Genomic DNA, 26,984 nt, shown 5'->3' with positions numbered 1-26,984 from the left:
TACCTTTGTTTATGATGGCATCTAAAGGTAGTTGTTAGAAATGATTAAATTCAGTGAACAAGGCATGTCGATGTTAATAATATGGCTCTGGGCCACAGTGTAGGTAGCTGGTAGGTGTAGCCCAGGCTACACCTACCGGCTACCTACACTGACTTTATACAAATAAATACTACTCGCCTCTCTTCCTATATTAAGACTACACATATTTTAAGGTAAATAATGAGTGTACTGTATGTGTATGTTTTAAATATCGCATATTAAGTATGAGACGGGGAGCCAGTGCTACCTACACCAGGGCTACCTGCACCTGACTTCCTACAAATAAGTACTACTCACCTCTCTCCCTACATTAAGATTACAAATACTTTAAGATAAGTAATGAATTTACTGTGACTATTTTACTTTGTGTGTTTTTAATGCCTAGTTCTATTACTAACTTAATATAATTTAGTGTAAACTTGTTGTCTGGCATTTATATGCATTTATAAATGGAAAAAAAATGGAGTTCTGCCTTCCGGCGATGTCTGTTTTCCGGCGACAGCCTGGAACCTAACCCGCCGTATAAGTGGGGCCCTACTGTACCTATAAAGATACACAACATATCCCTCTAAACTGCTAATATCCTGAACCCCTCCTTTAGAGTGCAGGCATTGTACTTCCCTTTTCCAGGACTCAAGTCCGGCTATATAAAAATAACCGGTTTCCCTGAATCCCTTCACTAAATATTACCCTGCTCACACTCCAACAGATCGTCAGGTCCCAAATACCATTCGTCTCCATTCACTTCTATTTAACACGCTTATGCACACTTGCTGAAGTCCAAGCCCCTCGCCCACAAAACCTCCTTTACCCCCTCCCTCCAACCTTTTCGAGGACGACCTCTACCCTGCCTTCCTTCCCCTATAGATTTATACGCTCTCCATGTCATTCTACTTTGATCCATTCTCTCTAAATGACCAAATCACCTCAACAACCCCTCTTCAGCCCTCTGACTAATACTTTTATTAACTCCACACCTTCTTCTAATTTCCACACTCCGAATTTTCTGCATAATATTTACACCACACATTGCCCTTAGACAGGACATCTCCACTGCCTCCAGCTGCCTCCTCGCTGCAGCATTTACCACCCAAGCTTCACACCCATATAAGAGTGTTGGTACTACTATACTCTCATACATTCCCTTCTTTGCCTCCATAGATAACGTTTTTTGTCTCCACATATACCTCAATGCACCACTCACCTTTTTTCCCTCATCAGTTCTATGATTAACCTCATCCTTCATAAATCCATCCGCTGACACGTCAACTCCCAAGTATCTGAAAACATTCACTTCTTCCATACTCCTCCTCCCCAATGTGACATCCAATTTTTCTTTATCTAAATCATTTGATACCTTCATCACCTTACTCTTTTCTATGTTCACTTTCAACTTTCTAAAGACAGACACAGGTAGACAGAAAGACAGACACATAGGTAGACAGACACACAGGTAGACAGATACACAGATAGACAAAGACACACAGGTAGACAGAAAGACACACACACGTAGACATAAAGACAGACACACAGGTAGACAAAGACAGACACACAGGTAGACAAAGACAGACACACAGGTAGACAGAAAGACACAGGTAGATGAAGACAGACACACAGGTAGACAGAAAGGCAGACACACAGGTAGACAGAAAGACAGATAAACACACACACAGAGATAAAGACAGACACAGATATACAGGCAGAGAGATACAGACAGGTTTATGTGCAACAGTGAAAACAAATAGTTCAAGAGTAAGAGCCTTTCTTGCCACAATCTTCAGTGCAAGATTCAGACTTCATCTTATGGGCCATGGTGAAATTTACTGTCCAGTTAATACAGTATGATGCTACTGATAGGGCAGGGTTACTCAAACTGCCGCCGCGAGTATCGTCAAATATTGTACAGCGGTGTGCATCAACCGGCCCAGCCCAGCTGCCAGATGCACGGTCGTAAGTCAAGTGGACGTATGTCAAGCAGGTCATAAGTCGAATGGTAGGTGTATCTGAAAACATTCACTTCCATACTCCCTCTCTCCAATGTGATATCCAATTTTTCTTTATATAAATTGTTTGATACCCTCATCACCTTACCCTTATCTATATTCACTTTCAACTTTCTACCTTTACATACCCTCCTAAACTCGACATGGACACAGAGGGTATATATATAGACATAGAGTGAGGTGTAATACTACTGCTACTACTACCACCACTAGTACAGTGGACCCTCAGTTAACGATATTAATCCATTCCAGAGAGCTTGTCTTTAACCGATTCTGTCATTACCTGAATTAATTTTCCCCATAAGAAAAAATGGAAATCCAATTAATCCATTTCAGACACCTAAAAGTATTAATAAAAAATATTTCTTTTAAAGATTAAATATAGATATACATACAGAAAACAATGACAAATAAATATAAAGCACTAATAAAATGGATAAATGAACATTTAACATCACAATTACCTTTTTTTTTTTATTTATTTATTTATTTATTTATTTATTTATTTATTTATTTATTTATTTCAGGATGTACATGTTTATAGAGGGGCCACAGATATATCAGATCACTTTCTAGTTGTAGCTATACTGAGAGTAAAAGGTAGATGGGATACAAGGAGAATAGAAGCATCAGGGAAGAGAGAGGTGAAGGTTTATAAACTAAAAGAGGAGGCAGTTAGGGTAAGATATAAACAGCTATTGGAGGATAGATGGGCTAATGAGAGCATAGGCAATGGGGTCGAAGAGGTATGGGGTAGGTTTAAAAATGTAGTGTTAGAGTGTTCAGCAGAAGTTTGTGGTTACAGGAAAGTGGGTGCAGGAGGGAAGAGGAGCGATTGGTGGAATGATGATGTAAAGAGAGTAGTAAGGGAGAAAAAGTTAGCATATGAGAAGTTTTTACAAAGTAGAAGTGATGCAAGGAGGGAAGAGTATATGGAGAAAAAGAGAGAAGTTAAGAGAGTGGTGAAGCAATGTAAAAAGAGAGCAAATGAGAGAGTGGGTGAGATGTTATCAACAAATTTTGTTGAAAATAAGAAAAAGTTTTGGAGTGAGATTAACAAGTTAAGAAAGCCTAGAGAACAAATGGATTTGTCAGTTAAAAATAGGAGAGGAGAGTTATTAAATGGAGAGTTAGAGGTATTGGGAAGATGGAAGGAATATTTTGAGGAATTGTTAAATGTTGATGAAGATAGGGAAGCTGTGATTTCGTGTATAGGGCAAGGAGGAATAACATCTTGTAGGAGTGAGGAAGAGCCAGTTGTGAGTGTGGGGGAAGTTCGTGAGGCAGTAGGTAAAATGAAAGGGGGTAAGGCAGCCGGGATTGATGGGATAAAGATAGAAATGTTAAAAGCAGGTGGGGATATAGTTTTGGAGTGGTTGGTGCAATTATTTAATAAATGTATGGAAGAGGGTAAGGTACCTAGGGATTGGCAGAGAGCATGCATAGTTCCTTTGTATAAAGGCAAAGGGGATAAAAGAGAGTGCAAAAATTATAGGGGGATAAGTCTGTTGAGTGTACCTGGTAAAGTGTATGGTAGAGTTATAATTGAAAGAATTAAGAGTAAGACGGAGAATAGGATAGCAGATGAACAAGGAGGCTTTAGGAAAGGTAGGGGGTGTGTGGACCAGGTGTTTACAGTGAAACATATAAGTGAACAGTATTTAGATAAGGCTAAAGAGGTCTTTGTGGCATTTATGGATTTGGAAAAGGCGTATGACAGGGTGGATAGGGGGGCAATGTGGCAGATGTTGCAAGTGTATGGTGTAGGAGGTAGGTTACTGAAAGCAGTGAAGAGTTTTTACGAGGATAGTGAGGCTCAAGTTAGAGTATGTAGGAAAGAGGGAAATTTTTTCCCAGTAAAAGTAGGCCTTAGACAAGGATGTGTGATGTCACCGTGGTTGTTTAATATATTTATAGATGGGGTTGTAAGAGAAGTAAATGCGAGGGTTTTGGCAAGAGGCGTGGAGTTAAAAGATAAAGAATCACACACAAAGTGGGAGTTGTCACAGCTGCTCTTTGCTGATGACACTGTGCTCTTGGGAGATTCTGAAGAGAAGTTGCAGAGATTGGTGGATGAATTTGGTAGGGTGTGCAAAAGAAGAAAATTAAAGGTGAATACAGGAAAGAGTAAGGTTATGAGGATAACAAAAAGATTAGGTGATGAAAGATTGAATATCAGATTGGAGGGAGAGAGTATGGAGGAGGTGAACGTATTCAGATATTTGGGAGTGGACGTGTCAGCGGATGGGTCTATGAAAGATGAGGTGAATCATAGAATTGATGAGGGAAAAAGAGTGAGTGGTGCACTTAGGAGTCTGTGGAAACAAAGAACTTTGTCCTTGGAGGCAAAGAGGGGAATGTATGAGAGTATAGTTTTACCAACGCTCTTATATGGGTGTGAAGCGTGGGTGATGAATGTTGCAGCGAGGAGAAGGCTGGAGGCAGTGGAGATGTCATGTCTGAGGGCAATGTGTGGTGTGAATATAATGCAGAGAATTCGTAGTTTGGAAGTTAGGAGGAGGTGCGGGATTACCAAAACTGTTGTCCAGAGGGCTGAGGAAGGGTTGTTGAGGTGGTTCGGACATGTAGAGAGAATGGAGCGAAACAGAATGACTTCAAGAGTGTATCAGTCTGTAGTGGAAGGAAGGCGGGGTAGGGGTCGGCCTAGGAAGGGTTGGAGGGAGGGGGTAAAGGAGGTTTTGTGTGCGAGGGGCTTGGACTTCCAGCAGGCATGCGTGAGCGTGTTTGATAGGAGTGAATGGAGACAAATGGTTTTTAATACTTGACGTGCTGTTGGAGTGTGAGCAAAGTAACATTTATGAAGGGATTCAGGGAAACCGGCAGGCCGGACTTGAGTCCTGGAGATGGGAAGTACAGTGCCTGCACTCTGAAGGAGGGGTGTTAATGTTGCAGTTTAAAAACTGTAGTGTAAAGCACCCTTCTGGCAAGACAGTGATGGAGTGAATGATGGTGAAAGTTTTTCTTTTTCGGGCCACCCTGCCTTGGTGGGAATCGGCCGGTGTGATAATAAATAAAATTATTTAAAAATTTGTGCACACATACAGAGGTACAAAAAATACAGAAAAGAGCAGTATGCCAAAGCCACTTATACTATGCATAGCATTACGGGCTGGCTTAAAATTAACTTAAGATGAACTAAGCAATGATGACATCGGTGATAAAACTTTAATGTAAACAGATTACTATAAAGCACAAGTGAGTATTACAAAGACAGGTCATATGGTTGTATGCATTGTTGTACATTCAGTAGAATGGAGTATTCTGTTAGGTAGTCTATTTAAAAAATAATAAAGTTAGATTGGGTTTTAGGTTTAACATTTATGTGATATAATTGTGAGAAACATTTAAGATATACAATTTATAAGGTTCAGTTATTCAGTATTTATTTGGTTTTGGGTGAGTAAGTGATCTTTGAGAAGAGACTTGAATTTATAAACAGGTAGTGTTTCTTTTATATTTACAGGTAATGAGTTCCACATTTTAGGGCCTTTTATGTGCATTGAGTTTTTGCAAAGTGTGAGATGGACACGAGGAACATCAAAGAGTGATCTGTGCCTTGTGTTATGGTAATGTGTTCTGTTGAGGTTGGCAAGGAGATGTTTGAGGGGAGGGTTAATATCAGAGTTAAGTGTTCTATGTATGTAATAGGTGCAGTAATAAGTATGAATGTTTTGTATGGTGAATAGGTTTAGTGTATTGAATATTGGTGGAGTGTGCTGCCTATAGTGAGAATTTGTTATCATTCTAACTGCAGCCTTTTGTTGGGTAATTAGTGGTCTGAGATGGTTACTTGTTGTTGAGCCCCATGCACAAATTCCATAGGTGAGATAGGGGTAAATAAGAGAGTGATATAGGGCCAGGAGGGCTGACTGTGGAGCATAGTACCGTATCTTCGATAGTATGCCTACAGTCTTGGAAATTTTCTTAGAAATTTGTTGTATATGTGTATGAAATTTGAGTCTATTATCAAGGTGGATTCCTAAGAATTTTCCCTCTGTTAGCTTTGTGATAGGTGATCCGTTTATCATTATGTTAAGAGGGACATCTGTAGCTCTGTTACCAAACTGAATGAAGTAGGTTTTGTCAATGTTTAGTGTAAGTTTGTTAGTCCTCATCCAGGTAGATATTTTCTGTAATTCTGTATTTACAGTATTGGCTAGCGTGACTGGGCTCGGGTGGGAGAAGACGTATGTAGTGTCATCTGCAAATAGTGTGGGTTTGAGTAATTGCGAAGCATTTGGTAGGTCATTTATGTATAGGAGAAAGAGAAGAGGGCCAAGGACACTTCCCTGTGGGACACCAACTGTAATTGGTTGTGCAGAAGAGTTTGCCCCATTTGCATACACATATTGGCTTCTGTTGCTGAGGTATGACTTGAGGTAGTTGAGGGAGTGCCCTCTTATACCATAGTGTGACAATTTTACGTGGAGCAAGTCATGGTTAACTGTATCAAAAGCTTTACGTAAGTCAATGAAGATCCCCAGTGGGACTTCTTTTTTCTCTATTGCAGTGTATATATGTTCTAGCATGTGTATAATAGCATCATTAGTATTTTTATTTGGCCTGAATCCAAATTGGCAGGGGTTGAGTATGTTTTGGGAGATAAGGTAGGAGTAGATTCGTTTATGAATTAATTTTTCGAAGATTTTTGAGAGAGGGTGTAAGTTGGATATTGGCCTATAGTTATTCAACTCTGTTTGGTCTCCTCCTTTGTGGATCGGGGTGACCCTTGCTATTTTGAGTACTGTGGGGAAGGTGGAGGATTCAATGGATTTGTTAAAGAGTGTTGCAATGATTGGTGATAGCACTTGTGACACTTTTTTGTATATAAAGGGTGGTAAGGTATTTAAATCTCCTGCCTTGTTTTTTAGCGTGTTGATAATAAGGGAGACTTCGTATGGGTTAGTCGGAGCTAGGAACAGTGTGTTCGGGTAGTTGCCAGTGAGGTAGTCATTTGGTGGGGTATCTGAGCTTGGGATTTTATTGGCAAGGTTTTGTCCTATAGTGGAGAAGAAGTCATTGAGTCTGTTTGCTGTTTCTGTTGGTGGGAGTTGGGGTTCATCTGATTTTGCTAATTTTATTTCGCTATTTCGTGATATCTTTTTTGTTCCTAGAATTTCTGATAGGGTTTTCCAGGTCTTTTTTATATCACCTCGTAAGTTGGATAATCTGTTCTCATAATACAATTTTTTTGCCCTTCTTATCAGGCTGGTTAGGATTGACGAGTAACGTTTTGTTTGGTCTCTGGTTATGTGACCCATTCTGTACTGTTTTTCATATTGGTGTTTTGTATTTATGGATTTGAGAATGCTGGGTGTTAACCAGGGACTGTTCAGTCTCTTAGCTGTCATCTGTTTAGTTTTTTTAGGGCAGTGCTTGTTATAGAGGTATTGGGTCTTTTTTAGAAAATTATTAATACATTCGTCAATATCTGTATAGATTTCTAGCTCAGTGTGCCAGTCAATGTTTGCTACTGCTGTTGTGAAGTTATTAATGGCTGCCTCATTGTGAAGTCTGAAGGTGACTTTAGTAGTGTCTTGGGGTAATTTACCAAGAGTTGTTATGAGAAAAGTAGGGTAGTGGTCTGTGGTATTATCTGTAATTATGCCTGATTTTAAAGGGGATATGGTGTTGGTCCAGATGTGGTCAAGTAGGGAAACACTAGTCTCTGTAACTCTTGTAGGTTTTGTTACTGTTGGTAGCAACATACAGTTACTCATTGTGTTTGTGAATTCAGTAACGTGTGGGTCCTGGTCTTGCAGGAGATTTATATTGAAGTCACCTGAGAGTAGTAAGTGATCTTTGTTCATGCGTGCATCAGTTATCATACTTCCTAGGTTTTGACTAAATTGGCTAATGTTTGACTGTGGAACTCTGTAAATGTTTATCAATGTGAGAGGTTTTTGTAGGTATTTGGATTTGAATTTGGCTATTATATATTCCCCATGTTCATCCCTTGTGCAAGTATTAGTGATACATTCTAGTTGGTCTGAGTAGTATATGGCTGTGCCACCCCCTTGTTGGTCTGGCCTACAGTTGTGTATGGCTGTGTAACCAGGAATGGCATAGACATCTGTACTATCAGGCTTTAGCCAGGTTTCAGTTAGTGTAATGATGGACATATTGGCATGTAAGGAATTTAGTAATGCTATGAGGTCATCGTAATGCTTGCTTAAAGATCTGATATTGTAGTTAAAGATAGTTATGTTGTTGTTGGCACTGAGAAGTGCCTTTGATTGTTCTGCAGTGTAGTAATTACAGTAACTGTTTGAATCATTTAAGTCGTTAAATAAGAGGTTGGTATCAGGATCAATGCTTGTAATCATAAGATTTGTAGTTAATCTATAGTTAGAATTAAGTATAAAACAAAGTAAATAGTCTTAAGCTAAAAAATAGCACCTGAATTATTAAACAAATGTAAAATAATGAGCTAAGGTAGTTTTGGAATATAATGGCAAAGTTGTGAACTTATTCTACTTTAGCACCTGAGAATAGCACCTTGATTATTTTAACAATTGTGAATGTATAAACTAGGGTAGTTATATAAAGCTAAAATAAAGGAGAAAATATATGAGGGACTAAAATTAAGTAATGGTAAACAAAGTTAAATGGACAGGTGGTCACTATGAAATAATATTGGTTTAGGAGTAAGATCTGATTTGTAATATTAAATAAATTGAGCAGTTTATTGCACAATAAAAGTAAAAAAAATGAGGTAGTTGGTACTAGCTAGCAAAAGATAGTTTTGGTACTTGCAAAAAAGTAATTGGAATATACACTAATTGCATACACAATAAAAAGTGACTAAAAAACAAGTAGTGATAAACAAAATTAAATGGACAGGTAAGAATAATGAATATTATTAATTTGGAGTAAGATTTGACTTGTAATTTAAAATTATGAGCAATTTATAGTGGTAAGAAAGAAGTATAGAGTATTGGAGGTATTTCATTAGCTAGTGATGAAAAATAATAAAAATAATAATGTACAATATAATAGTAACGTACACTATATGCACCACACGTATATATGTATTAAGGGCACTTATCTAATCTGTTACAAAAATGTCAGCTTTTCTAAGGAAGGTAGAGAAATCGTGTTCATTTGAGATAGTATATTGTTGTCCTGTTGATGTTTTCCTTACTAGTATTTTCCCATCTCGCGTGAAACACTGATGTATTTTGTTTTCCTGTTTAAGTTTTCTCAGCCTGAACAGAAGGTTTTGACGTTTTTTTGTTAGACATTCATTTATGTACACTCCATTTTTCATTGTAATTGCTGATTTAATTAAGTCCTTTCTTTTATCGTATGAATGAAGTCGGATCACTATACTGTGTTTACTTCCTGGTTTTCCTAGCAAACGTGTTTCTTTGATTTCATTGTTTTGCACGATGACTTGTACGTGGTTCTGTATTATCCTGATAGCAGTTTCTTTGCACTGTGCTTGTGTTATGTCACTAGGAATGTGTGGACTGTTTATTATTACTGCATCAGACAACTTATCTTGTTCAGTTTTGTCGTCTTGGAAATCAAGGTATTCATTTAGTCGAGTGTGCATGTTCTGATTCCAGTCCTTGATTGCTTCTTCAACCTTCATATTTATTGTTGTTATTTGCTCAGTGTGACTGGCTATAGCTGCTTTTAGAGTATTTTCTGTGTCAACTCTTCCCGATGTAATCTTCTCTTCAAGGTTTTGGATCTTATTCTCGAGGTTGGTTATCTTGGATTCTCGTCGCTCGAGTGTTGCTTTGATATCTTTGATTTCATTTTCTAGAGCAACGATGTAGTCCTTGATATTGTCAGGAATAATCATACCTGAGTTATCATGGGTGAATCCTTTGAAGGGAGTGGAGTTGGAGGGGGAGTCAGCCATGTTTGTTGTTGCTGTTGTTGTTGTTCCTTGGGTGGCGGCGGAGAGGGGTTGATGATACACTAGCGTCCTGCTGGGTAGACAAGTTGAGTTCTAGGGTCCTTGCTGTTATTCTTTTATTACTGGTGTTGATTCTTCTGCGATATCCTTTCATAGTATCACTGAAGTAGATACTGTGTAGCAATGGAGGAGAAGGCTTGTTTTCTCGGAGCTTGGGTTAAGTGATTGTCTGGCAGCGGAGGCAGTGTTTGGGTTAGCAGGGCTGTCTTCCTTAGATCTTCTAATTTTGTCAAGATTTGGGTTACATTCTTAGTATTCTTGGGTCATGTTGTGGTCTACGTGGGTTCATGTAGTTGAACTTTCACTTTAGGCCATCACAAGTTTTGTTGAGCGATGTTTTTTGAGAAAGAAGAGCTGGCTGGATACCGTTGCTGCCGCTGCCGCTGCCTGGCTCTTGTTGGTGTATGGAAGACAGGTAGGAGGCGAGAGGAAGGCGAGTTTATTATGCTTCAATGTGACACTAATATCATCTCTACGGATTATTTATCTATCACAATTCATCTAATATGACGTAATAAACAATAATAGTAACATAGAAACATGATACAGTGGACCCTCAACCAACAGCTTTAATCTGTTCCAGAGAGCTAGCCTTTAGTCGAATCAGTCGTTAGTCGATTCATTTTCCCCATACGAAATAATGGAAATCCAATTAATCTGTTCCAGACAGCCAAAAGTATTAAAAAAATCATTTTTTTACATGAAATATACATTTCTCTACACAGAAAACAATGAGACATGCACAATAAATACATAAATAAATACTAAAATGACACTTACCTTTATTGAAGAGTACTGTTGAGTGATGAGACACTGTTTTTCTTGAACATTCTGGGATTTTCACAGTGATACATGAGTAAAGACTTCACTTTGCAACCCCCACTAGCATTACAACAAAACAAGAAAGTTAGCCTGTCTTTCATAGGCTTGTGTCCTGAGAGTGCCTTTTCCTCCTGAGTAATGTAGGTCCTGTTTGGCATTTTCTTCCAGAACAGGCCTGTTTTGTCACAATTAAACACCTGTTGGGGTTTGAATTTTTCAGCATCGCCATGCCTTATCACACTGTATGCCACTACAATTCTTAAATCTCTCAAACCAACCTTTGCTGGCCTTAAATTCACCAATATGAGCACTAGTTCCAGGCATTTTTTTCTGTTCACCAGGGTGTTAGTCAACTGGTGTGAGTCGCATCCTGGGGGACAAGATTAAGGACCCCAATGGAAATAAGTTAGACAGTCCTCGATGACGCACTGACTTTCTTGGGTGGCTAACCCTCTGGGGTTAATTGTTTCTCAGTATTCTCGATAAGCCACACCAACAACAGTCTCTCCACATCTTCAAGTAGTACAGCTGACCATGGTGCAGCAGCAGCTGACCGTGGAACAGCAGCAGCTGACAGTGGTGCAGCAACAGCTGATGGTAGTGCAGCAGCAACTGATGGTAGTGCAGCAGCAGTTGACCATGGTACAGCAGCAGCTGACGGTAGTGCAGCAACAGCTGACGGCAGTGCAGCAGCAGACCGTGATATGATAGTATTTCGACAGTATTTCTCACCCATTTTCCCACAAGGTTGGCACTAGAAGCTTTCCTGGGGCCCATGGTGGCTTATTTAGTGGTTACAAGCACTATAAACAATGGAATAATACAAAATATATCGCAGGTACACGTGGGATCAACCACAACAGCTTGTACACAATACCACACTGGCTGTACACGGAGTCTTGGAGCGGCTGGGTTCGCTCAGGCCACAGGGAAACGTTCGGGACGAAAGCCTTTAGACGAGTTTTTCACCATTGGTAGAGCCTATATTTTGATGCCAAAGAGAGCTATTAGTCGATTTTGGCATTAGTCGATGCCGCCGTTGGTTGAGGGTCCACTGTATATACTCTAGAATGAATAAAATATGTCATAATGTATGTGAGTATTAAGTGGTGGTGGTGGTGCTGTTGTTGCGTTTATAAGGGCCACTGAGAGAAGCCGTACATATTAGTGGTGGTGGAGGCGGCAGCAGAAGCCACCACCACTATTCACACTTAAACAACGAACGTAATTTATAGGTGAGAAATATTTACATTTTAATTTATAAATAAGAAATATTTACATTTTAATTTATAAATAAGTAAGTTTATTCAGGTATACACAAATACAGTTATGTACATACTAGATTATCATACATAGCAGCATATGTGTAAAGTACCTAGGATAACCCAAAAAAGTCAGAGTGACTTATTTCCATTGGGGTCCTTTTATATTTACACTTATATTTACTTTTATCCTTACACTTTTATATTTACACTTACCTTGGACTAGATGTCAGTTTAATTAGTTAATTTGATGGAGGAGATGCTGGCAGAGGCTTAGGGTGGTTGAAGATAGTAGGGCAGCATATGTTCATTGGCCTTTTACACATCCAACAACATTGGAGAGTTACTTTCGTGTTGTTTTCTATCGCTTACTCGCTTAACTTATTTGCTACACTGTTAATTCTACACTTTATCGATGGCTGGCACTATAGCCTTTATCTATACCTGCTGCTTTAGTATCATACATGTTGTAGAATTACTGAATCACTGCAGAAGGCACATTCTTCCCTCTCTCTTCCTCCTCCACTTTGGTACTTTGGTACGAGTTTTTTCTTGAATTCTCTTGTGTTTCTTTCCTTCTTTACCACAGGGCTGGCACTAGAAGCTTTCTTTGGGCCCATAGTGGCTTATTTAGCAGTTACAAGCACTAAAAACAATGGAATAATACAAAATGTATCGCATGTATGTGTGGAATCATCCTCGCTGGCTTGTAAACAATAGCACACTGGCTGTACATGGAGTGTACGCGGACACGTTCGGGACGAATGTCTTTAACCGAGTTTTTTTTCGTTATCCAAGCCAATATTTTGATGCAAAAAAGTGTCAGTATCCGTTTTTTTTCACTATCCAATGACATCATTAACTGAGGGTCCACTGTATTACACCTCACTCTACGCCTATATATATCCTGTGTGCCCATGTATTGTTTGTAACGGTTTGAAGAAGATCCTGGAGAACGAAACGTTGCCACACACAGTCACATTAGTTGCATCTGAGTCCTTTTACTTAACAATCATAACACTGCTTGTAACTATCAACTACAACTGTTGATGCACCAGCAACAATCACAACACTGCTGGTAACTATTAACTACAACTTCATGTTGTTCTTCTCCTATCTTCCATTACCCTATACACTTAACTGAGTCAGAAGTGTCACAATTCCTGCAGGTAAGTGAAAATATAGATAAGTAGACAGTAATGTACAGCAAGTCCTCAACTTACCAACACGTTGACAATCTTCTCTATTGTGTATATTATTATCATTCCTCTTTCTTTCAACACACCGGCTGTATCCCACCGAGGCGGAGTGGCCCAAAAGGAAAAACGAAAGTTTCTCCATTTTTTTTTTTTTTTTTTTTTTAACAAACCGGCCGCATCCCACCAAGGCAGGGTGGCCCAAAAAGAAAAACAAAAGTTTCTCTTTTTAAATTTAGTAATATATACAGGAGAAGGGGTTACTAGTCCCTTGCTCCCGGCATTTTAGTCGCCTCTTACAACACGCATGGCTTACAGAGGAAGAATTCTGTTCCACTTCCCCATGGAGGTAAGAGGAAATAAACAAGAACAAGAACTAGAAAGAAAATAGAAGAAAACCCAAAGGGGTGTGTGTGTATATATCTTTCTTTCTTTCAACACACCGGCCGTATCCCACCGAGGCGGGGTGGCCCAAAAGGAAAAACGAAAGTTTCTCCTTTTACATTTAGTAATATATACAGGAGAAGAGGTTACTAGCCCCTTGCTCCCGGCATTTTAGTTGCCTCTTACAACACGCATGGCTTACGGAGGAAGAATTCTGTTCCACTTCCCCATGGAGATAAGAGGAAATAAACAAGAATAAGAACTAGAAAGAAAATAGAAGAAAACCCAGAGGGGTGTGTATATATGTGCTTGTACATGTATGTGTAGTGTGACCTAAGTGTAAGTAGAAGTAGCAAGACGTACCTGAAATCTTGCATGTGTATGAGACAGAAAAAAAAAGACACCAGCAATCCTACCATCGTGTAAAACAATTACAGGCTTCAGTTTTACACTCACTTGGCAGGACGGTAGTACCTCCCTGGGCGGTTGCTGTCTACCAACCTACTACCTAGGATTATTATCATTATTGTGTATATTATTATTATTATACACAATACAGAAGGTCCCCAACGTGTTTGTAAGTTGAAGACTTCCTGTATTATGAATATTATACACACTTCAGAAGGACCCTTATGTGTTTGTAAGTTGAGGACTTACTGTACAGGGCCACATAACTATGTGAATTATTACTATTAAAAGTTAAAGATTTTTTTTTATTTTTTCAACAAACCGGCCATATCCCACCAAGGCAGGGTGGCCCAAAAAGAAAAACAAAAGTTTCTCTTTTTAAATTTAGTAATTTATACAGGAGAAGGGGTTACTAGGCCCTTGCTCCCGGCATTTTAGTCGCCTCTTACAACACGCATGGCTTACGGAGGAAGAATTCTGGTCCACTTCCCCATGAAGATAAGAGGAAATAAACAAGAACTACAAAGAAAATAGAAGAAAACCCAGAGGGGTGTGTATATATATGCTTGTACATGTATGTGTAGTGTGACCTAAGTGTAAGTAGAAGTAGCAAGACATACCTGAAATCTTGCATGTTTAAGAGACAGAAAAAAAGACACTAGCAATCTTACCATCACATAAAACAATTACAGGATTCCATTTTACACTCACTTGGCAGGACAATAGTACCTCCGTGGACAGCTGCTGTTTACCAACCTACTACCTACATTAAAGATTCATTATATCAGCTAGATAATGTTTGTACAGAGATTGGGTGACATTTAGGCGTGCATACAAACAGCCTCTTAGTAAGCAGAGCATAAGACTAATAAAGCAATAATTAACTGACTGCTTATATATACAGTCTCTAAGTGATTGTATCACTGATGAAGGCAGTGATGGTAGTCACTGATGAACCTCTTTTGTTTGGCTTATTAACACAGGATAACCCAACAAAGCTACTCTTATAAGAATGTCTGGCTTATTTCCACCGGGTTCGTTTGATGCTCTCCCCTGGGATGCAACCCAACAATAGTCAGCTAACACCCAGGTATTGTAGCTGCTTGCTGCTAGGTGAACAGGTACAGCTATTGTACAGGAACAACAGGTACAGTATTGCACAGGGACAACAGGTACAGTATTGCACAGGGACAATAGGTACAGTATTGCACAGGGACAACAGGTACAGTATTGTACAGGGACAACAGGTACAGTATTGTACAGGGACAACAGGTACAGTATTGTACAGGGACAACAGGTACAGTATTGTACAGTGACAACAGGTATAGTATTGTACAGGGACAGGTACAGTATTGTACAGGGACAGGTACAGTATTGTACTGAACATCAAGAACAAACTAAAGGAACTACCTCATACACATATCAAGAACAATAAAACTAATATATTTAAACTAAACCCCAGAACCTCACACCTGGGTATGTATTTCAAGAATATTTACACTAAAAGAACCCCAGAACCTCACACCTGGGTATATATTTCAAGAATATTTACACTAAAAGAACGACAGAACCTCACACCTGGGTATATACAGTAGGACCCCCGTATCCGCGGGTAACATGTTCCAAGAACCCACCGTGGACACCAAAACTGTGGATAGTAGCAAACTTTATATATAAGTCCTATACATACCTATTAAACAATTGAATTGATAAATTATGCACAGTAAGTGGAAAATTATCACTTTTTCAGTGATGGGAAGCATTTCACAGCTTCTCTTAGGATATGAAGAACTGGCAGCTTCTCTACTTTTGGGCTCTGGGGCCATTATTATGCAAAATTAAAAGGTATTTTTGGGCCACAGCAAACCATGAATAACTGAAACCATGGATACTGAATCAGTGGACACGGGGGTTCTACTGTACAGTGGACCCTCGACCAACGATGGCATCGTCTAACGTTAAATCCGACTAGCGATACATTTTAACGCAAAAATTTTGCCTCGGCTAGCGCTAAAAAACTCGACCAACACGATTCATTCCATTCGAGATGTGTCCACTTGTGGCCAGTGTTTACAAGCCAGCCAGCCACCGCGGTCCCATCCAAACATACAATCGGAACATTTCATATTATCACAGTGTTTTCAGTGATTGCACCTGCAAAATAAGTCACCATGGGCCCCAAGAAAGCTTCTAGTGCCAACCCTACAGCAAAAAGGGTGAGAATTACTATGGATATGAAGAAAGAGATTATTGCTAAGTATCAAAGTGGAGTGCGTGTCTCCGAGTTGGCCAGGTTGTACACAAAACCCCAATCAACCATCGCTACTATTGTGGCCAAGAAAACGGCAATCAAGGAAGCTGTTCTTGCCAAAGGTGCAACTATGTTTTCGAAACTGAGATCGCAATTGATAGAAGATGTTGAGAGACTGTTATTGGTGTGGATAAACGAAAAACAGATAGCAGGAGATAGCATCTCTCAAGCGATCATATGTGAAAAGGCTAGGAAGTTGCATGGCGATTTAATTAGAAAAATGCCTGCAACTAGTGGTGATGTGAGTGAATTTAAGGCCAGCAAAGGTTGGTTTGAGAGATTTAAGAATCGTAGTGACATACATAGTGTGATAAGGCATGGTGAGGCTGCCAGTTCGGGCCAAAAAGCAGCTGAAAAATATGTGCAGGAATTCAAGGAGTACATAAACAGTGAAGAATTGAAACCTGAACAAGTGTTTAATTGTGACACTGACAATGTTGTGAAACACTTTAGGAATGTCATAAAGGAACGGGAGGTACAGGCCTCTATGGACAGATATGTTGTGCGACAGAGGTCCAGTGACTCTCAAGCTGGTCCTAGTGGCATTAAAAGAAGACGGGAAGTAACCCCGGAAAAGGACTTGACACCTCAAGTCCTAATGGAAGGGGATTCCCTTTCTAAACACTAACACCATCCACACTCTCCCCTCCTCCCATCCCATCAATCATCACCAGATCTTCAACAAAGGTAAGTGTCATGTAATTGTACATGTCTTCTTCAGTTTGTGTGTATTAAAATTAATATTTCATGTGGTAAAAATTTTTTTTTTCAAATCTTTTGGGTGTCTTGCATGGATTAATTTGATTTCCATTATTTCTAATGGGGAAAATTAACTCGACTAACGATAATTTTGATTAACAATGAGCTCTCAGGAACGGATTAATATCGTTGGTCGAGGGTCCACTGTATTTCAAGAATATTTCAAGGTAGCACAGAACCTCACACCTGGGTATGTATTTTTCCAGAACTTCCTCAAAGCAGATGTAAATGTGATCTCTGGGCATTTTAGCAGCCAGCAGAGGCAAGACAATGTCTGCCCACATCAGCGATGACTCATACTTGAGGTGTCGAGTCTTGCAGTAGTGAGTGAAGATGGACTCAACATCACACACCACCGACACTTTGTCTTCTTCTTCATTTCCCAACTTGTCTGTAGAAGAACAAAATTAATTAATTTCAGTGTCATTTTGTTCATTAGTAAGAACACACATAAAATGCTGAGAGAAGAGTTAGAGTTTGCAGCAAGAGGAGACTTCACAGAGCAGCCGCAGTACAAGACACACCATAACAAAAAACAAAAAAGGCAGTTAAATAATTCTTAAACATTTGTGGGTGTCAGTATTCACAGATTTCAATTATCCAAGGTTTATATTACTGGACAATCAGTAAAACAGTAGGTACAATTATCCAGTAAAAACTTAAGATACAAACAAAACAAACAAACTTTATTTCTGTAAAGTGGAATACAGTACATTACACAATTAAGGTGACTAATATATATAAAGCACTTTATAGCAAGCTTCTTGTTATGCAAGGTATTTCTGGCAGCCTTAAAACTAAATTATGATAACAAATATACAAGAATAAGAATACAAAGTTTTTATTATACTGGTGGTACGTATTTAGTAATTCAATAAAAGAATTAATTAGTGATATACAGTAAGTCCTCACTTAATGTTGCCAATAAATTCTTGCAAACTACAACTTTAAGCAAAATGATGTACTGTACATTGAAATCTCACCTCACTGTCCATTGTCTATTATTATTACCACTGAATATATTGTTGCTTAGTTAATCTTAAGTTAATTTTAAGCCTGCCCACAATGCTCTACATACAAGGGGCTTTTGGCATGTACACTCAACCACTGTATTTCTTTTGTATAACTATGTATCTATGTATCATTTCCAAATAATAATAAATAAATAAATAAATTAATTATTTTATTATTAACACATTGGCCACCTCTCACCAAGGTAGGGTGGCCCAAAAAAGAAAAAAATTTCACCATCATTCACTCCATTACTGTCTTGCCAGAGGTGCACTTACACAACAGTTATAAAACATTAACACCCCTCCTACAGTAATTTTTATTCACACAAAAAATATAAGATTTACTGTGATGTCATTTGTTTACACTGAAACAGCCAAGCAATGGACCATTTCTCCTAGGTTGAGCTCTATTTCAAGGTACTTTTCATCGTGAAAGCAATCAAAATCATATCTATTTCTGTAATATATCTTCCATTCTATAAAATGAGACCAAAAAAACGAGAATACAACCATAAAACCATTCTAAATTACCACTAAGGGGTGGCTAATTGCTGAGAAGTAAACTCCATTATTTATGCTTAGATTTCTTTCATTTTTGGTGTACGTTAAGAAGCATCTTTCCATCATACATTGCCCAAGTTTCAATAAGATAGTCCAACAAACAAATGAGATACAATTCCCAAGATCAAGAGCAAGAGCCCTTCACCAGTGTCAAGGAACCTGCCTTGAGGTCTGCTCGCTTGTGGAAATTTTGCTCGCATATGGAAGCAAAAAATCGACCCATCGACTGCTCGTATTTGGAAAAACTCGCACGTAGACACGCTCGCAAGTAGAGGTTCCACTGTATTTCTGTAATATATCTTCCATTCTATCAAATGAGACCAAAAAAGTGAGAATACAACCATAAATACCACACGAAAATACACCGCAAACTTGCAGTTCTAAACAAAAAACATGGTCGCATTTTTTTCTCATTATGTACTGCTTGCTGCAGGATTTTTTTTATTCTGTGCACACTGACCATGCAGACCCATTCTCTCATATATAGACCTACCAGCTTTCTCCTGCAAGATTTGAAGCTGCTAAAATTTTGGCATTGTTTTACGGGATTGACACTGGCTTCAAAGCCGTAATTTTACAGGACCGACACTGAAGGGGTTAATAACCTCCCCCAGGATGCAAACCACAACAGTCAAGTAACACCCAGACACTTACTGCTAGGTGAAGAGAGGCAGCAGCAGTACAACAGTCAAGTAACACCCAGACACTTACTGCTAGGTGAAGAGAGGCAGCAGCAGTACAACAGTCAAGTAACACCCAGACACTTACTGCTAGGTGAAGAGAGGCAGCAGCAGTACAACAGTCAAGTAACACCCAGACACTTACTGCTAGGTGAAGAGAGGCAGCAGCAGTACAACAGTCAAGTAACACCCAGACACTTACTGCTAGGTGAAGAGGGGCAGCAGCAGTACAACAGTCAAGTAACACCCAGACACTTACTGCTAGGTGAAGAGAGGCAGCAGCAGTACAACAGTCAAGTAACACCCAGACACTTACTGCTAGGTGAAGAGAGGCAGCAGCAGTACAACAGTCAAGTAACACCCAGACACTTACTGCTAGGTGAAGAGGGGCAGCAGCAGTACAACAGTCAAGTAACACCTAGACACTTACTGCTAGGTGAAGAGGGGCAGCAGCAGTACAACAGTCAAGTAACACCCAGACACTTACTGCTAAGTGAAGAGAGGCAGCAGCAGTACAACAGTCAAGTAACACCCAGACACTTACTGCTAGGTGAAGAGGGGCAGCAGCAGTACAACAGTCAAGTAACACCCAGACGCTTACTGCTAGGTGAGGAGAGGCAGCAGCAATACAACACCCTGGCGGACATTTACTGCTAGGTGAAATGGGGCAGCAGCAGTGGTAAGGAAACATGCCCAATCTGTGTTGGTTAACAAGTCACAGAAATTCAGTATGTGAGTTGAGGACACTATCAAGTGAATCACAAATACCAAGTGTTACGTCCAGTGGAAACAAACTCTTCAATACACTAAACACTGAAGACAGGACACCACCATCTTGACAATAGCCACAGTTATCAAGCACAGAGTTAGTTGCACTATAATACAACTTACCAACAAGAGTTTTGCAGTCACCTCTCACAACACTCTGCTCCTGTAAGTCAAAAATTTCATCGAACTGCGTAAAGTTGCTGAACTTGTTTCCTCCTCCAAGGCAGATGTACCATATCTGTAAGATCAAATATATAAACCTAATATACACACAATGTAACATACATTTTTAAATATGCATTAACATGATCTACCCATGTGCAGTATACACATTACATGATCCATTATATACACACAACATTTAGAAAATACTACGGTCAGTCTTTGTATATGCACAAAATTTTTTCCCATATATTCACTTGCATAATCTACATCCACACACAAACACTTAGCATATCCATACATAATACTTAACACTTGGTATATACAACAGTAATATCAAGTATATCAACACATCTGATATACTCATATTCACTCCATCATTGAAAGTTATGTTAACAGAAGAAACAATATTTCACTCTCTCAGAGCTGACACAACAAAGTAACTCTGTCAGAACAAGATAAAAAAAAAGTGCATCTTTCATGGCACAGGCTTGAAAAAGCCTTGATAGTACACTAAATAAGCATAGAAGTAAGTTACCAGCAAATTCTAGACATTTCACCAATCAAGATATGCCTAAATGCGAAGCATTTGTAGAGGCACAACTTTCCCACTCCTTTACTGTCACTCAAACACACTACAGTTGCTTTCTGGGAGCACTGCATACTGTACTCTTGTGTGTTTATCAAACAATTTTGGATATTTTTATCCTATTATCACATCTCTAGAAATAAACTGTGGCACCCAAAAAGAACACTAGTGATACTAGAGATGCCAAGAAGAATTTGCATAAACCTCTAACAGTACTGAAGAAAATGTTAATTTTAGACAAGTTTGGTGCAGACTGCTGCACCTTTGTCAAGACAAATAGAAACAATGAGAAGAAAATAGGAGCTTGTACAGTAAGTAACAAAGTTTATGACCTGATGAAGAGAATGTCAAGAGGTCAGTACTGCAGTGTCAAACACATCACAGACACATGACACAATACAGTAAAGTTTTGATATACAGGAAGGGACCATCTGTACAACTCTTAGGTTCCAAACCCCGTGAAAATCGCTGCAGGGTAGAAGAGAGCAGTTTTTCATTATAAAATTCATCTAAAATGCCTGATAATGTGTTTACACTAGCATATATTGTGATCAACACAGCTAGGCATAAAAACACGAAGTAAAATAAATACACAGTAGATACAACTTACCCTAAAATATGGTGCCAGCTGCCCTTCCCTTACGCAACTGCTGCACAAAACGGCGGAAAAGAGGTAAAACCCCCAAACATAATAATAATAATTTTTATTTTGGCATGATACGTTTTTGTACAAACAAGTACATGTAACAGTTCGGTGTACATGCCAAAAGCCCCATTACATGCAGAGCATTTCAGGCAAACTTGAGACTAACTTAAGATTAACAAGGAAATATCAGTGTAATAACTGAACATATGGTCATTGGGCGAGTTACAATGATTACAAGAAAATTGAATATTCTAATAGTTCATGCTATATGGCTATACTGTAGTAAGTTTGGTAGAGAAGAATTAGTTTTCATTAGTAACCTAAGGTGAACACACTTAGGTTTACATTTGCATGTATTGTTCTGTGTATGTAGTAGGCACATGAATAAGTATGGATGTTCTTATTGGTGAGCAGATTCAGACTTTTGAAAATTGGTGGAGTATGCTGGCAGGAGTGGGAATTTGTTATCATTCTTACTGCTGCCTTTTGCTGGGTTATTAGGCATTTTAGGTGATTGGATGTTGTTGATCCCCATGCACAAATTCCATATGTAAGATAAGGATATATCAGTGAATGGTACAGTGCCAGGAGAGCTGATTGTGGAACGTAGTACCTTATCTTTGATAGTATGCCTACAGTCTTGGAGATTTTCTTGGTGATTTGTTGTATGTGTGTCCGGAGCTTAAGGCTACTGTCAAGGTGGATACCTAGGAATTTTCCCTCTGTGAGTCTTGCGACTGATGATCCATTTAGCGTTAGGTTAATTGGATCATTTGCAGCTTTGTTTCCAAACTGAATGAAATAGGTTTTATCAGTGTTCAGGGTAAGTTTGTTAGTCATCATCCAGGCAGATATTTTCTGTAATTCAGCATTGACTGTCTTTGCTAGTATGACTGTGTTTGGGTGGGAAAAGACATATGTAGTGTCATCTGCAAATAATATGGGTTTGAGTAGCTGTGATGCATTCGGTAGATCATTGATGTAGATGAGAAAGAGGAGTGGTCCAAGGACGCTTCCTTGTGGGACTCCTACTGTGATTGGTTGGGTGGAAGAGTAACTTCCTTTATTACACAGCATCACAAGCCAGCACTATCCTGAACACTGCTCAAAGTCTATCAGTTCTTAACTACAACATCAGGTCCTTAAGCAAACACTATGACGACCTCCTGGCGCTCCTTGAGTCACTAAAGACACCCTTCTCCTGCATTATTCTTACTGAGACCTGGCTTAAGCAGGACACAACTGATATCTACCCAATACCAGAATACACAACAATCCACAACTGCAGACCATACCAAGTTGGGGGTGGTACTGCAATCTATTACTCTAACCAACTATCTTGTATTAGCACTAATTGCTTTAGTGATGAACATGGGGAATACATTTTTCCTAATTTTACTGTAAAAAACCTCAAGACGCCTATAACAATCTGTGCCATATACCGGATACCCCACACAAACATCCCAGACTTCAGTGAGAATCTAAAGTCACTAATAATAAACAGACAAATGAACAAGCACCACCTTCTCTTAGCTGGAGACTTCAATATCAACCTTGGCCTACCACATGATCAGACTGTAACTGATTTCATCAACAATATGAACAACACACTTCTCATACCAACAATAACTAAACCACCCAGGCTGACTGAGACAAGTCCACCATAATAGACCACATATGGACCAATATACAAGCCCCCCTTAAATCAGGGATAATCACAGACAGCACTACTGACCACTACCCAACCTTCCTCTTAACAAACATTAGTAAGCCACCACTCAAATACAAAGTTTCATTTAGACTCCATGACGAGGCCTCAATAAGGAATCTCACAGCAAACCTAGAGACTGTTGACTGGCCTACAGAATTCTCCAATGCCAATGGTATTGACGACTGGACAGACATTTTTCTTAACAAAATACTTAGACTATACAACAAACATTGTCCTATAAAAACGAAAAAGATCACTAATAAACAGCTTGGTTGCCCATGGCTAACCAGCAGCATTCTGAAATCCATTGATAAGAAATGCTGATATGAAAAGCAATACAGACAGGGCTTAATACACAAAGATATTCTTAAACAATATTCAACAGTTCTCACCAAATTAATAAAGAAAGCTAAACAACTGTACTACTCCAGCAGATTCACTGACACAAAAGGAGATATAAAAAATACCTGGAAAACACTTTCCCAGATTCTGGGGACCCACAAACTGAAAAAAAACAAGAATATTGTTCTAACTAAACCTCATGAAACACCACTGCATCCCACTGATACAGCTAACAAGATAAACAACTTCTTCTCAAACATAGGATTTAATCTCGCCAGTAAAATCCCAGGTACCAATGCCCGTGCCGGGGACTACCTAGATGGGAATTTCCCAAATTCCTTCTATCTTGTACCAACTGAGCCCACGGAAGTCACCGTGATCATAAAGTCACTTAAAAATAACTCGGGGAATCTGTCTCATGTCCCACCATTATTGTACAAGCGAGCGGCCCATGTCCTTTCGCATGCTATTTCATTACTTTTTAACAAGTCACTAGAAACTAGCACCATCCCGAAACTACTCAAGATGGCAAGGGTTACACCAATACATAAAGGTGGTGACCCTACAGACGTAAACAACTATAGGCCAATATCAAACATACGATTGCTATCCAAAATCTTTGAGAAACTCGTGCACAGGAGACTATATTCATTTATAACGGCACAAAACATACTCAACCCCCGCCAATTTGGATTCAGGAAAAATAAAAGCACTAATGATGCAATTATAAAAATGCTAGATCTGCTTTACACAGCATTGGAAAATAAGGAATATCCACTAAGAATTTTTACTGACCTAAGAAAAGCGTTTGACACAGTAGACCACGGCATCCTACTCCACAAACTTGACCACTATGGTATAAGAGGCCATGCGCTTGCATATTTTAAATCCTACCTTTCTAATAGGTATCAGTATGTCACCATTAAAGACACAGCCTCATCGATATGGCCACTTGATACTGGAGTTCCACAGGGAAGTGTCCTTGGACCCCTGCTCTTCCTCATTTACATCAATTATCTTCCAAACATATCCCAACACCTGAAACCCATTCTCTTTGCTGACGACACGACTTATGTCATCTCCCACCCTAATCTTGCCACCCTCAACACCACTGTTAATGAGGAGCTGCTCAAAATATCGACTTGGATGACAGCCAATAAACTTACCCTTAACACTGGCAAAACCTACTACATTATGTGTGGTAGCAGAGCAGGAGTTGCACAAATTAACATTAAGATCGACAACACTCTAATTGCTAGACATAATGAGGGCAAATTCCTTGGCCTATACCTCGACAACAACCTAAATTTCAGCACCCATATCCAACACAACCAAAAAAGTATCCAAAACAGTGGGGATCCTCTCCAAGATACGATACTACGTGCTGCAAACTGCCCTTCTCACACTATACCATTCACTTATATATCCATACCTCACCTATGCTATCTGTGCTTGGGGTTCAACTGCAGCAACACACCTAAAGCCAATAATAACCCAACAAAAAGCCGCAGTAAGAATAATCACTAAATCCCATCCCTGGCAACACACCCCCACTCTTCATAGATCTAAACTTACTCCCTGTTCAGAACATCCACACTTACTACTGTGCAATCTATATCTACAGGACCTTAAATTCCAATATTAACCTTGACCTAAAATGCTTTCCTGATAGTTGTGACAGGATCCACAGGCATAACACCAGACACAAACATCTCTATGACATTCCCCATGTTCGACTAAACCTTTACAAAAATTCAATGTATTTCAAAGGACCTAAAATCTGGAACACCCTGCCTGAAAACTCTAGAACTGCAGACACATTCATCACTTTCAAAACTACAGTTAGAAAACATCTTATCTCCCTGATTCACCCTGACAACTAACTACATAACCACCACCTGGTGGTTCACAATTACACTCACTCACCTACTGACTATAAACCCAGAAATACTAATCTTAATCTTAAAATAATAAATCCTAACTAGTCATAAGTTTGTCTATGATACTCCAATATAGACACTTTGTATTGTGCCAAAACAAAAGCATTCACATTGCTAAACTCACAAATTATGATGTAGTCACTTAGCCTTAATACCATAATCTGCAAGGATTTAATGTTAAGAATTAATCTAAGTCTGCTCGAAATGCCTAGCCATGCTAGGCGTCCTAGTGGCCCACTCTGTAATTAGTATTTTATAACATGTAAACCACACAATACCCAAAACCTGTAAACCCCGCATTGTAACCCTTATAGAGAATAAACTTGAATTGAATTGAATTGAATATAATCAAAACTCAGAACCACGTGATCGCTAGCTCCAAGGGGCCTCTCATAAGTTATGTCCTCAATGTCTGAACTGCTCAGGGTGAACACAAGATCCAGTCTTGCTGGCTCATCCTCCCCTCTCTCTCTGGTAGTGTCCCTGACATGTTGATGCATGAGGTTTTCAAGTACCACATCCATCATCTTGGCTTTCCATGTTTCAGGACCCCCATGTGGCTCCAGGTTTTCCCAGTCTATCTCACTGTGGTTGAAATCGCCCATTACCAGTAACTTTGCTCTGCTCGAGTGAGCTCTTCTTGCCACCTCAACCAGTGTGTCCACCATCGCCCTGTTGTTTTCTTCATACTCCTCTCTTGGCCTCCTGCAGTTCTGTGGTGGGTTATACATCACTCCAATGACTACTTTATGTCCTCCAGACTGAATTGTACCTACCATGTAGTCTCTTTCTCCAATCACGTCCATGCCTTCCATTTCCTCAAATCCCCACCGGTTTCTTATGAGTAGTGCAACTCCTCCTCCCCCTCTACTACTCCTATCTTTTCTCAGGATCTGATATCCCGGTGGGAAGATTGCATCTGTTATTGTCTCAGCGAGTTTTGTTTCTGTGACTGCTATGATGTCTGGTGATTTCTCACTGATTCTTTCGTGCCACTCCTCATGTTTATTCGTTATTCCGTCCGCATTTGTGTACCAAACTTTCAGCTTCTTTTCTATCACTGTGGTCCTGCAAGAATATTGGGGTTGGGGAGCGGGAGCCTTGGTGGGGGCCTATGGGGAGCTGCGGTGTAGGTGGGGTTTGTGATGATGGGGGTGGGGTCAGAATACCCATAAGGGACAGCTGTTGTGATGAGGTTTGTGATGTGGGTGTTGCTGGAAGAGGGAACAGTGAGTGGGTTGTGGTTTGGGTTGCTCAGTTGCATTGGGATTGTCACGGGTGGAGTCTTTTGGTGGGAGATTCTGCGGGGTGTTTTTGCCCTTCCTCCTGTGTCTGGGTCCTGCTCATCTTTATCACTGCCTCTTGTTCCTCCTTGCATCTCTGTACCCTCTCTTTCAGTGTAGTCCTTTCTTCTTGTGTTCTGTCGCGATCGAGGTA

At 39.5% G+C, this 26,984-nt stretch overlaps 1 protein-coding gene across 4 annotated transcripts in view; it reads right to left on the bottom strand.

The window, feature by feature from the left end:
- TBC1D23 (TBC1 domain family member 23) overlaps window positions 1-26,984 on the bottom strand; it is a 158,355-nt gene that overhangs the window by 115,692 nt on the left and 15,679 nt on the right. For 2 of the 4 annotated variants that reach the window (XM_070093983.1, XM_070093985.1), the window contains exons 3-4: window positions 20,281-20,395; window positions 17,322-17,526 (exon numbers count right to left, since the gene is read on the bottom strand). In XM_070093983.1, coding sequence (XP_069950084.1) covers window positions 17,322-17,526; window positions 20,281-20,395 — 320 coding nt within the window. Of the gene's footprint in view, window positions 1-15,643; window positions 15,714-17,321; window positions 17,527-20,280; window positions 20,396-26,984 lie in introns of those variants that run through there. The other 2 variants (XM_070093991.1, XM_070093995.1) reach the window with 2 other exon arrangements.

This window comes from Cherax quadricarinatus, chromosome 4 (assembly GCF_038502225.1).
Source record: "Cherax quadricarinatus isolate ZL_2023a chromosome 4, ASM3850222v1, whole genome shotgun sequence".
Lineage (NCBI taxonomy): Eukaryota > Metazoa > Arthropoda > Malacostraca > Decapoda > Parastacidae > Cherax > Cherax quadricarinatus.
Note: the sequence above shows the minus strand (reverse complement) of the source record. Positions and strands in the feature narration are given on the sequence as shown.